This window comes from Apus apus, chromosome 1 (assembly GCF_020740795.1).
Source record: "Apus apus isolate bApuApu2 chromosome 1, bApuApu2.pri.cur, whole genome shotgun sequence".
NCBI classification, from domain to species: Eukaryota; Metazoa; Chordata; class Aves; order Apodiformes; family Apodidae; genus Apus; species Apus apus.
The window spans coordinates 71,654,844-71,668,215 of NC_067282.1; the positions used below are offsets into that span (position 1 = coordinate 71,654,844).

Consider the following 13,372-nt stretch of genomic DNA (forward strand, 5'->3'; position numbering starts at 1 on the left):
CTTTGGGATCTACTGCATTAGGGAAATCAATTTGATCAGCAAGCCCCATCAGATTAACACCCAGACAGACTGCAGTGTGCTTAGTCAGAGTTGAGACCTGACCATCATTCCTAACCCACCTGCTCCACACAGGCCAGCTGCTGCCATTCAGTTGGTAACTACACTTGGGCAGCTCCTTTCACAATCAAACTGAGACAAGCTGTCTTGCTTTGAAGTGAAATAAACATTCAGTCTCTTATTTTTAAGAAACATAGAGAACTGATGCACCATTTAGATTTAGTGTCCTAAGAGGAGCTCCATCTGAGTTAACAAGAGATTCCCAATTTTAATCAGAACCATTTTACTTAGTTTTGCAGGAAACCATCAGACCCCAGTTACAATTATTTTTTTAATGTTAAGCCTCTTTACTTTCCTGATCAGTGTAAAAGGACTTAGCAAAAATGAGGCCTGGGCAGTCAAGCTATGGATAAAACTTTCAGGTCTCTCTCTTTGTGACTCCCATTCTTGGACATGAAAGAGAATCTTCCATTCTACCTTTGAAAGAAAAAAAAATCCTCTTCTGCTACCAGAAGAGGCATTGAGGAATAACCTGTAGCAGGAACCAGAAGCAGCAAGATGATGCACTGGTGGGCAATGCACACATTTCAACCTGACCTGCCCAGAGGAGAGGCCCCAAAGCAGTTTTTGCCACTCCCCAGATGGCAGGGGGAGGATTTCATACAAGGAAACCTGAAGTTACTCTGTTATTTAAAGAATCAAAACCAGAATTTCCAAGCACATAAAAGACAAATATTTCTGCCTTGTTTTAAGAAAAATCACCCTGCAGAGCTATTAAATAAATAAAACACCTAGTTATTCCCTTTCCTTTAGAAGAAATGGGACTGAAATTTGTGAAAGTAGTGGAGGCTCAGCCAGTGCACGCACATTCACTCTGTCTCTCACGCACATACAAAGGCATCCCCCCTTCCCTGTGGTGCTCAGATCATCACCTGTTCCTGGTATGCAGAATTTTGGTCTTGACACATTCATGTCCCTCCTTCAGCCACAATCATACAAGTTTAGACAAAAGGTGCATTCAAGTGCAGAATACTGATATTTACTCAAGTCCGATCCTGCCAGCAACATTAAAATAAAATCCGTGCCCACCGGGATCCCCGCGCATTTTGAGGGATGCCACAGGCTCGGTCCTCCTCCCATGTGCTGCCTGGTGCAACAAAGGGCTGTCACTCACAGAAACCAGAAAGCTGCTGTGTGAGCGTGGGCCAAAGAAAAGGAGAAGACGTGGGGGAAAAAAGACATTAAGAAGGTGCTAAACAAGGTACAAAACCCACCCTGAGGTAACTTGCAGCATACAATGAAATAGCAACAAATATGACTGCTGTCTCTGCTGTCTACACCCGAAGGAATCATAAGCTACATGGAAAGGTCAACCAAGTTCACCAGTAACTGAAGCTGTTGTTAAAACAGATCCAAACCAAATTCTTCCTCAAAACAGAAAGTCATGGGTTAAAGAAATCTGCATTTTTCTAAAACAGTATTTTTAATTGCTAACTGTGGAAACACACAGCAATTTTTGCCAGGTAAAGTCAGCCTTAAGTCAAGTACATGTGACACGCTTCAAAGAGACAAAAGCTGCACAACAAACGCCTTCATCAATTAATGCTGGGTTAACACAGACTTGACCTGCACTGAGGTTCCTGAAGATATTTTACAAAGGAAAAAGAGAAACCATTCAAGTTTGTCTGTAGTTTCAGGTAAATGCATCAGAAAAAAAATGAAACCTGCAATTGTTTCTTGTTTCCCATACGGATGCCCTCACTCCATTCTTTACATCCGTATGTTACTGAGGGTGGCCCTTACCCTGGAACAACTGGACATCAAATTTGATTGTTGGAAAATCAACAACCAGTATTTGCACAGCTCTCAATGTTGCATCCTTACTGTTATACTAGTAAGTGAGCATTGCTATAGGCACTGGTGTTTCAGAGTTAGTAATGTGGGTAGAAGTTCCGTGTGTATATAAATACAAAAAGTACCCATATACATACATTTAGGCAAATAAAGAGTGATGCTATGAATGGTCTCTGCAGGGATGCCAGCGAGATCCACCCTCTTCTTCTTCTTAAATATATAAACAACAGATCAGACTAGAAGTCAGTTTATCAGTTTTCATACAGCTGAGCTGCAGTCATGACCTAGAATATGGCTTATATTGTGGGCAGGTCGGTTTGAGGACTGCTTGGAAGAATCTGAAGCAGATGTGTTTGCAATGGAAAGCAAAGGCGACATCGCTGAACCATCTGGAGGAAGAGCTGTGGCTATTTCTGGAAACAAAGACGTCAAGTTAAAATTGGACAAGTGTGACGTGTTGGTCATGTGCATTGGTGGCATATCTGGAAGCAGAGGAAAACTGGGCTGAGCAAAACCAACGGGCCTGGGAGGAGACAAAATGGATCCAAATCGATTGTTTAAACTCCCACTACTTGGCTTCTCTGTGCTTGGGTTAGGAAACATTTGATTGGGAAAGTAAGGGAGAGAAATATCATTGGAAAGGGTAGGGTGGGCAGGAGAATAAGGTGGGTAGAAGGATGGCAGAGTATTCTGAGGATCAACTGGGATTAGAGCTGGTGTTCGAGTGGCACTTGTCTGAGTGACTGGTGGGATGAAAGACGCATTGGCATTTATTGGCGGATTCATGCCACCCTCTGGAATAAAAGGAAATCCAAAGTTCTGAGAGAGAGTATGTTGGTCAGGGGCCGCGTTATCGTTAGACACTTGAGGGCTGTCAGGCATGAATCGGACAATGCTCCCTCTTTTTTCTATGGCAGACTGCTGGCGCCCAAGGATCATACTGCCACTGGTGGACAGGGGAAGATGGGGAAGACTAGGGTCAAAGACGTTTCCATGTCTTTGATTTCCAGATCGATTCCTTTCGGGCTGACGTATTTTAGAACCTCCACTATCTTGCAGAGGATGCCTCGACCGCTGGGTAACTGAGGAATTTGGCTGACGAACAGAAGGCTGCCCTTGCTCCCCATTTCCGTGAGAGACTGCAGGGTGAGGGTGAGTTGGCCTCACAACTCCATGCATGTTGCTAGAAACAGGCGTATTCATGTGGCTCTTGGTTCCATGACTGTCTGTCATCCTCATGGGATTGGACTTCTGCACAGAGATGTTCGGGCTTGTGTTGCGACCCTGAATATCTCCTGAGGAAGAAGAACTTGAAAAAGGAATATTCAAAGAACTGTTCCTTGTGTTAATTGCACCAATAGACATGTCACAGCTCTCCCTACTCTGACCATCACCATCTCTTCGGATGTGGACGCCCTCCCGTGCTGGGGGACAGTTGTACTCAATTGTGGAGGAGGCGCCGCACTGCGTGTTCCTTTGATGTTCTGGGATTGATCTTTGGCTTCCACTAACTTGATCTCCGAGGTGAGGGGCAAGCAAACTCTGCATAAAACTTTGGTGGCAAGTGTTTTCATTTTCCCTCGATGGCAGGGTGTTTCCTGTTGGAATACCCTGTACTGGCTGGTAGGGCAATCTCTTCTGTCTTTCTATCGATGGCCCAGTCGTTTGACTGATGCGAAAAGCCTGTGACTGCATGCCCCTGAGGGATGACACAGAATTACTAATTTCACTGTTCCTTGAAGCCTGTCCATCAAAATTGCCTGCTGGTTGTTGATTGGGTCCAGCTGGCTTAAATGTCTGACAGTCAGAAAGCCGCTGCACTTCTGAGCCAACCGTATGGTCAACAGATAAGCGGCCCTGCATATTATGAATGACCAACCCTTTATTTCTAGAAACGTCAAGATAGCTTCTCATTTCAAGCTGGTCAGGAACCCGAGGGCCTTGAAGAGATATTCCTATTCTCTGTTCTGAATTGGAGGGTGTCTTCCCAATGAGAGCCTCAGCAGAGTAGCTGGAAACTCTATTTCTTTCCTGCCTGTGAGGGGTGCATGTCATATCTGATGGCCTGGTTACGATACTCGCTTGTGACACCATTTGCTGCTCTAAGCTCCTTGAGGTCATAAGTCTCTGCATCTGATTGTGCCCTGACACATGTTCAGAAGCTGAACCTTGCTGTCTGCTGCTAACATCTTGTTGCTGTTGATGCATAATATCCTGGTTTATATGGCTCTGAGGGTGGTTACGATGGTTCCTGCTTGTTGCAGGATTTTCACAGTTCTTTTCAGGCTGGGATGCTCCAAAGTGCTGCTGCATCTGCTGCTGCATTTGCTGGTGGTGAGGATGAGGCTGACCACCTTTTTGCCGTGTCTGATCACTTCCGTGGTGTTTTTGCTGTAGAGAAAGTTGTGTGGCTTGAGTTCCCTGGATGAGAGTTCGTTTCTTTTGCATCTGTACCTCCTGCTGTATTGTTCGCTGTTGGTGGACACTGTGGGGTTGGGAGTGGACTGAGTTTTCCCCATGAGTGACATGGTGCTGCAGCTGATACAAGTGGTGCCTTTCTCTTAACTGACCAGCCTGCTGTTGCTTTAAGTATGGATGATTACTGTGAAGGTGAGATATGCCTTGAGCAGGAACGTGCTGAATTGGCTGCAAGTGCTGCCCTGCCTGGCCTTGCTGCTCTGAAATCGAGGGCTGAGAACCACACTGAACTTCAGTTTGTCTCAAAGCTGGTGTTACAAAGTTGCTGTTTGATGGGAATAACCTATTAAGGCCATCCGCATGCCCTTGATTGCTCACTGATGCCACTGGATTGGATGGATTAGGAGGAATCTGACTGACCAACATCTGTGTCTGGTCAGCAATGCTCTCCGGTGTTCGGTTCATCAGTGCCATCCCTTCAAGCCTTATGGGTGTTGTCTGGCACTGCTTCTGCCTCTTTGCTGTAGAAAGCAGAAGGTCATCTTGCACAGCCCGCTTGGCCGAGTCCTTGCGACCTTCATGATTTTGCTGCTTTAAGTGTGATTCCTGCAGCTGGGGAGCCTGCATGGTGCTTGCCCGAATAGCATTCAGTTGTTCCTGAGCATATTCACTCATCATAGCAGGTCCTGGGGACTGATTGATGTATATGCTAGATGGAAGGGAGAGGCTCACCGTTGCAGGGACACTTACTGGCTCTGAGGACTGGGATAAGCTTGAGCAACTCACGTGGGGGTGGACAATGCGACTCTGGTGTATTAGATTATTCACACTTAAACTCGTTATGCTGGGCGACTGTGAAGTGGAAATAGGCAAAGACGTGTTTGGTGTTTCCACACCTCCTACAGAGCAGCTTGGCTTTTCAGTCTGTCTTTCGACATTTGTCTGTACTGCATCCTGAGGACTGAATTTGTTTGGTGCTGCTTCCAACGGTCCTGCATTGTTCTCTTTCCCTGGCTGCGTTTTGAAAGGCTGTTGCTCTCTCTCCAAAGGTGCAACCTCAGTTGACTTAGAGATGGCGTCCCTCATGTTAACCTGTGTTCCTCCTCCACCTTTCTCAAGGTTCTCCTGGTCAAAAATAGCTCTTGCTGCAAGAGCTACAATGTCTGTCTGTTCTGAAAATGTGCAGCTGTTACACGTACTGGTTGAGGTGCTGCTAGTAATGTCTTCTCTGGTGGTATCTGGCAACATCGATGCAACTGAGAAGCCTCGACTGCTGCCAGAGCTAGTTGACATGGGGGAGTCTGCCTGCCTGCTAGCGATGAGGGAAGCACCGACTACTTCCTGATCAGAAATGCAGGAGTGATGCTGGGAGAGAGTATCACCTTCTGTGTTCATCAGCAAGAGCTCCTGCTTTTCAGGCAAATCAACATTTGATTCTGCTGATTTAGAGTTTTCCATGGGAAAACTAGAATGCTCCCCCTGAACAGTATATGATGAGGTTTTTTCCACAGCTGTTCTTTCCTTTGTGAAATCAGAGAGCATTTTGGTTAGACCTTGTCCTTCTAATAAGTCTGCATCTTGCATGACCACTGAGGTATCCTGCGCAACATTGCAGGACTCTGGAATCGTTCCTGCCTTGGAAGCATGACCCACTGTGCTGTTCTGTGCTGCTGACGTCCCAGCAACCTGAGAACATGTCACGTGTGCTTCAGTGCGAGAGGATGTTAAGGTACTGGGGTGTTCACAGGGTTTGGGAGACTCTGACAAGGCAGAGCCAGTTGGTGGCTGGTTCTGAGCCCCATGGGCCTGCTGGTGAGCAGCAGCATCTTTGGCAGCTGGTGGGACGTGTACCGGCTGCTCTGACACCACGGACTTCAGCAGTGAGGAAGCAGGTGCCTCTTCTGAGCTCAGCTTGGGGACAGGGCAGGTTTTTGCTGCCTGCTCAGAGCTCACAGACTCTTTGGAATGACAGTCAGAACTGTTGACGCCACTTGATGCTGCTGCACCGCTCGCCTGCGACGGCGTTAAAGCCTGTGATGCTGCTGGAGCGCTTTCAAGCAGCCCCTCACCACTGGAATGCTTTGCTCCCGTTTCCACGGGAGTGCAGTCACCCTTCCCTGTGTCTTTGCAAGGAACTGCTGGGCAGCACACTTTACTGTTGGCTGCTTGGTGCTTCTTTGTACTTGGCTTTTTGTTTGTCCTTTTTGATTTTGCACTGGATGGCAAGCCAGCAGCCGCTTTTTTGGGGGAAGTGTTTATTGGATTAGATGCAGTCGTTAATACTGAAACCTCTGCAGGTACTGAAGATGCCACAGAGGTTGGTAAAGACACACAGTTAACTGTGGCAATCTGGTTGCTGACAGTTGTGGGATTGGTAGGGTGGCTGAGAGACAAGTGTAGGCAGCTCTGTCCAGCCATTTGTGATATGCTTTGATTGAGGTTAGCTAAAGCACCAAATGTATTGAGGGCAACATTGGTATTTGGATCTTCGCTGGTGGTGGGTTGAATGATTTGCATAGGGGCTTGATTTGAAGCTCCAGATGAAGACATCACAGGCTGCAATGCAAAAAGCTGCCCATTTAACGAGATAGTTTGAGGATGCTGTTGACTGGACATTGTAACTGAAAACGTTTGCGTAGAGCTGGAAGATGGCAAAGAAGATGGCCTTGGTAATATATGGACAAGGTGTTTTCCTCCGAAAGTCTGTGGAAGGGAGGCATTCTGTATGGAGCTGCTGGAGTTTGCGATTGCAGTTGGCCCATTCATGGGAACTCTTACGGCAGCAGAAGGCTGAGCAGAGAGGAGGGGAAGAGGATTCTGATTAGCAGCTTGTATAATTACAATCTGCTGACTAACGTTTTGGCTGGGAACTTCTGCTCTCACAATCGGAGGGCATGGGGCAGGGTTTGGAGGCTGAAGAATGATGACGTTCTGGTTAGCTGGTGCTCCTGCAACAGCTGATGCAACTGGCTGAGCCATCTGAATCACCTGCATAGCTGAATTTAATGGAAGGATATTCCCTGCAGCCTGAGTTTTAACCTGTGGCTGGCTAATTAATGGCTGCAGAGGTAAGGGTGGGCACGAGGGCAAGGTAACTACAATCTGTTCAGCTGTCTGGCCATCCCCAGGCAGAGAAGTATTCAAACTGATACTTGTAGTCAAAGGCCTGTTGTGAGCAGAAGACACGGCACCAGCACCACTACCTGGCTCGTTTAATAGTGCAGTCATTATACCGGATGGCGTCTGGCTTAGTGGCTGAACAGTATTTCCTGCTAGCTGCAAAGTTGTCCATGTGGTCTGTGTGTTTCCAGCTGAAGGCATCCGTGTAAGGCTACTCATGTTTTTCAAGTCTGAAGCGCCAACACCTGAGGAGCCTGAAAAAGACCAACAGTTCTCCAGGGGACTGGCAGACAGAGTGCTTATTTCCATCGCTGACTTAACTCCTTCTGCTGCAGAAGACACAGGGGTTCCAGCACTACCTAGTAAGTCTGTACTTTTGAGGACGTTTACAGAGGAAAAACTATCTGCAGTTGACAGCCTCACAGATGGCACACAAGCTGTGTCTGTGGTTGAAACGACAGAGCTTTCCTGGAGATCACTCCTAGAGTTGTGTGTACTTGAGCAAGTTGTATTCACTTGTTGAACTTGGGAGGCTCCTGTGGAGGCACTGGAAGGAAGGCTGGTTCCCTCCAGGAGTGTTTTCTTTGTTAATTTAGTGCCCTCCTCATTTTTACCTTTGGGGAGATTTTGATCATCCTGTGGTGCATTACTTGAAGAATGTTCCTGTTCTGTTCCAGATTGAGATGCACTCTGCGAGCTGGCAGTAGCAATGCCTCGCTCGTTCTCTGGGGTGGAAAGCTCAAGAATGTTTCCTGCTGGAGCTGCCTGACCAGATGCCAGTGGAGAAACTGTAGTCTGTGACCATGGCTTGTTTTCTGTGGGGTAAATACCAGAAATTGTCACAGGAGTCACTAGGTTGCAAGTTCTCTGGACTGGCACAACGTTGGCTGTTTGCTTTTGTAAATTGTGACCAACATTAAATGTTATTCCCTGGACAGATGCTCCCTGGTTATTTCCATTGGGTTGACTCCCATTTGAATAGACAATTATGTTCTTTTGAACCTGGTCACTGGGAATAACAACCGAGACCTTTGCATTTTTGAGATTTCCCTTCCAGTGGATTGTAGGGTCATCGTACAGGCAAATATCATTTGCTTTCAGTAGTTCGATGTATCTCCCGTTCTCCTTTTGCAGTTCATCCAGCTGTTTCCGAAGTTTTTTTATCTCTTCAGCTACAAAACAGTGAGAACATTCTATTACATCAGCACCAGAGTAAAAACCAGGTAATGTTAGCACATGATTTGGAGAGTAAATACTATGTACTATTGAATGAAATTGTAAACAATGTATGCTCTCTTCCAATGGTTAACATAACATAAATGAAGACTCTCATCCTGACAAGCCTCTCTACTGAGCAGGAAAGTGAATGAACTTCACAGACTATCCTGTTACCAAGAGCAGGACATGTCAAACTACTTAGTGCAGAGAAACATCAGGGCTAACTAAGATGAAACTGAACACTAATCAAATTGTTGAGTTGCTGAAGGGAAGACAAGCACATTAGTTTAGCTTTTTCTTTTCCCTGCTCCTTTGCAAACACTGAAACTGTTTTTATTTAATTGATAATCTCATAGCTTTCCAGGACAATTAAGTTTCATTACATCTAAAAATGATACGCAAAATTAAATACAAAGCACTTATGCAAAGCCACAAAAACCAGCAATGCACTTGGAGATGGCTCACCTAATTAGGAAAATAACCTGGGTTCTTCAAACCCAATTATTTTGACAGCGTAAACCAGAACAATTTAGAATTTCATTATATGGGTAGAAATAAAAATCCCAAACCACAACATGAGCTCTGAGAGTATTTCTGTCATTCCTCCATCACTGTATTTTTATGCATCCATTCAAGAAGATTTTATGCTTTGTGTTTTTATAAACTAGGCTACTATCACTTTTATGGCATTTGAAAGCAAAAAAATAGCTCTGTGCATGAAGGAAACTCCATGTTTCCAATGAAAAAAAAAGAAAAGTAACTGAAGCTTGTCAGAAATCATGCTGGTCACTACAAGTAGAAAAAATCAGGATGGAATCCAATGGATGATGTTGCATTACTTATAAGCTCTGTAATGACATCACAAAGCAAATGGCATCATTATCTTACATGCAAGAACACGCATTCTTGGGCATTCTGTTGACCTCTTCTTTCAATATATTCTAAGCAGCTGTATTATTCCTGTATGTGCATAATTTCTTGGGATTCTTAAGTTTGCTGATCCAGGCTTTGCTGTTAGTCATTGCTAACAAACACGCAGTGGAAGTGAGTGACAGAGAAAGTAGAGCCTCCAGTGGCATCTGTACTTACCCTGTTCATTGTTCCCTCCATTTAACAGAAGTTCATCGTTCTGTCTTTTCATTTCTGTTATATACTTAAAGGCCTGATCTAGGATCATGTTCTTGCTCTTTAAAAGAAAACATATATATAAAATTAGGAGAAATTTCTATCATTGGTAGGTCCATTAATGATACGATTGCACTTTCTCCAAGAGGTCTTTACATTTATGCTTTCCGATGCCCAAAACTAGATACTAAGGTCACAGAACCCAAACAACACTCATCATTTCTTGCTAGGCAGCCTAAAATTCACGTTCACATATAAATCACATGAAATTTCCAGGATACTGCCTTGTAAATATTTCATTAGGAAATACATAAACAAGGAACAACTGTCCAGGGAGATGTATGCATAATTTTGAAAGTATTATGTTGGAGAAAATGGGAAGAGAAAATATGCCATAACCCCTCCACCATCTTCTTCTTATAGAATTATGCTTATTCTGTCTGCAAAACCTCTTGTTCACTTCTTAATTTCTTCTTCTACTGTTCCATACAGCTGCAGATCATTCTGTCTTGAAAAAGACAAAAGCTTCTGTGCATCAACCTCAAACCATTTGTCTTATTTCATCTTTCACAAGGACGGTGTCATAAATTACTATTATTATTTCACTTCTGAATTGCTTTCATCCCATTATTATGAAAGAGGACAAAAATGAGCATGCAAGCAATTCTGTTTCCATCTTAGGACATTAACTGATGAGCAGAAAAAGGCTGAGAAGGGACTGGAAAATGATCTGAAAAATGATGGTGCTTAACCCATATCTTTCACCACTCAGGCGTCATACAGACTGCATTGAACAGCATTGAGGAGAAAGTCAGTCACATGTCCAACTCCTGCAGCAGTCACGTGCAACATTTTCAGATAAAAAGTTCCAAATCTGTGTAATTACATTCACGTAGCCCTGCACTTCCAAAAAGGAATTCTGTCACAAATTTTTAAATACTGTACATATACTAATTCAGATGGTTTTGCCTTCTTCCACAGACAAATAGCAAAATGTGTATTTATACTTCTACAGACAAACACACAAAAATGTTACAGGAAACTTGTATTTACAGAAACTGAATGGATTCTCACCTGCTTAAGTGCTGGAGAGCAGGGAATGAGTTCTCCAATTCTGTTTATCCCAGCATTAATCTTCTTCTTTCGATGCCTCTCCACTAAGCAAAAATAGTATGTGCTGTGTCATCTGGTTGGGCAAGTCAGCACAAGAGCAGCACAACTAGTACCAATGTAAGGGCTCGTAAATACATTATTTCATGACATATTTGGAAACGTTAGTAACTTGAGAGAGGAAAAGAATTCCTCTAAAGTAAACCTCAATTGTTGAATTAATACCCAGTGGAATTAAAAGCTGTAACACAAGCAGGAATATCTTTAAAAGGTGGGGATGTTTTGGACCTCTTTGTGGAGCAGAGAAGTTACTGCAACTCAAAATTCAGGTGTTGACAATGCTTTCTAGCAGGGTTTTATGAAGCCTTTTTCACAAGGCAGAAAGATTAACTTTAGGCATACAGAAAGCAAATGAACCAAGACTATGGAAAGAATCAGTTGCAGATTTGGGAAGGAAATCCAGATCTCCTAAATCACAATGTCAGGGTTAGCACCAAAGAGAAATAATTTAGATTTTACCAGTTTTCAATCTTAATTTTATATTGATGGAGCAGCCAACACTGAATATAGCTGAAGCTGTAGGTATATGGACTATCAGTTACTCATTTCTATTTTCAAAGGTGTAACTGTTCCACAAGGCCTAACCATGAACAGTATTTCCAGTGAATTACCCATTTTGGAGAAGGTCATAAAATGCTTCATTTATTGTCCTCTAGTGACATCATTTACCTCTTCTCAAGGCCTAAGCACAGGCACAAAGGGTCTACACTACAAGTCTACCAGTGTAAATCTGGGCATGGTTTTTTCAGATAGTATTAATCCACCCACTGTAGTCAGCTTCTTTCAGATACAGTTCAGACTCATGTAGCTATTTTTTGACTGAGATGTTCTGGTGTTCTACACAAAATAAAACTATTATATGTCTTTTCCCCTAAAGAGCACGAAAAAAAATTCTGACAAAGTTCTGTCAAGTTTCAAATCAACATATTGTTCATTCATTGTGCTAAGCATCACCTTGTGGTTTATGAAGCCAGGCTGTTTTTGGTGGCACACAGAAACACACAGTAATCCACAGATGAGTGCATTTTATTGTGCTCCTTTACAAAGGATATACTGATTTAATTTGAACAGTTTTATTTCAGTTTTCTGTCACTTCAATTTACATTTTTTAAACTAGTAAATAATTATTTGTATTTCAGGACAGGCTGGTGGTGTTGACAGAGACAGGCCTAAATACACTAAACACAACAAGACAAAGCCTTTTCTACAAGAAAGTTACCATCTAAATCAGAGCAGCTGTATAAACATTCAAACACACAGTCCTCAGGACTTAATTTTTATTTATCTGACTTATACACACAGATAACACTGTGGTTATGAAGTGCTATTCCTTTGTTATGGTAATATTTTCAATGCTCTACTGAGCTTTTCCTGATATTAACGACTAAGCAAGCTACAGGATGGGTCCCCCCATCTTGCAGACTTCAGCCCAGTAGATGAAGACTTTGGAAAGCTATCAGCAAGTAAAACAGGAACTGAGAATTGGAACGAGGCTTGCAATCTCAAAAGTAAACTCAATAAGAGAATTTCCTGATCCATGTTAATAATTAAATTTGCCACACCCTGGACACAGCCTGACAAGCACTATATTCCACAGCCTGCACATGGAAACTACTCAGTGTTTTTTCCAGTTGAGTTTGTGAAGATCACACATAGTTGTGCTGTTTAGTAAAAGAAGAACTGGAATCAATTTCTTAGGATAAACCAGGCCAAAACCTGTCGGACCATTTCCCAGCCCCTCCTTCTGCTGCTAATTACACAAGATGCCACTAGAGCCAGACACTGACAGGATGAAAAGACTGCATGCTGCCCAAGGGATGTGACTCCTGCAACACACAGATGGCATTCATGCAGAATATTTCTGGGATGCCAATGGTTGGCACCTCAGGGACAGGCTACAGGAATCTTTCTAATCCAGGGACCCTCTAATTTGGATATCCACCTCTAATTTGTTAAAGTCTTTGCCTCTTTATTTTAAGAGAGGTGGGTGCTATGTGCATATGAACGCCTGTGCATTTGTTTTCCTTTAGAAATGAACACAAATTATTTATTTATTAGTTTACTAGCAACGGAAAACTGGGGCATGGTCCTGCTTTCATACTTGGGCATACTACTGTAACCTTATACTGCAGAAAACAGCAAATGATAGACCAATAAAGAAACCCTTCTGCACAGATATTCTATGCATGGTCACAGAAAGGTTTGGTAGGGTGGGGTGGGTTTTTTTTGATAATAAACTCCTACGGAGGAACCTTCTCTATGCAAGATATGTTATACTAGTTCAAAGCATCAGTGCTTATTTTCAGATCAAACAACAAAGCATAATGTTCCTACCTGCATTATGTGTCTCCCGGTTTTTCTTTCTGTGAAACATAAAGGGAACACAGTGATGTGAAACAGAACAGCAAAA

At 43.4% G+C, this 13,372-nt stretch overlaps 1 protein-coding gene across 4 annotated transcripts in view; it reads right to left on the reverse strand.

Annotated features, from left to right (window-relative positions):
* The window catches only part of USF3 (upstream transcription factor family member 3), a 37,085-nt gene that overhangs the window by 4,337 nt on the left and 19,376 nt on the right, over positions 1–13,372 (reverse strand). For 3 of the 4 annotated variants that reach the window (XM_051609063.1, XM_051609065.1, XM_051609064.1), the window contains 4 exons: positions 13,297–13,325; positions 10,867–10,949; positions 9,757–9,853; positions 1,283–8,621 (listed from right to left, as the gene is read on the reverse strand). In XM_051609063.1, coding sequence (XP_051465023.1) covers positions 2,170–8,621; positions 9,757–9,853; positions 10,867–10,949; positions 13,297–13,325 — 6,661 coding nt within the window. In that variant the 3' untranslated portion in view covers positions 1,283–2,169. Of the gene's footprint in view, positions 1–1,282; positions 8,622–9,756; positions 9,854–10,866; positions 10,950–13,296; positions 13,326–13,372 lie in introns of those variants that run through there. The other variant, XR_007888456.1, reaches the window with a different exon arrangement.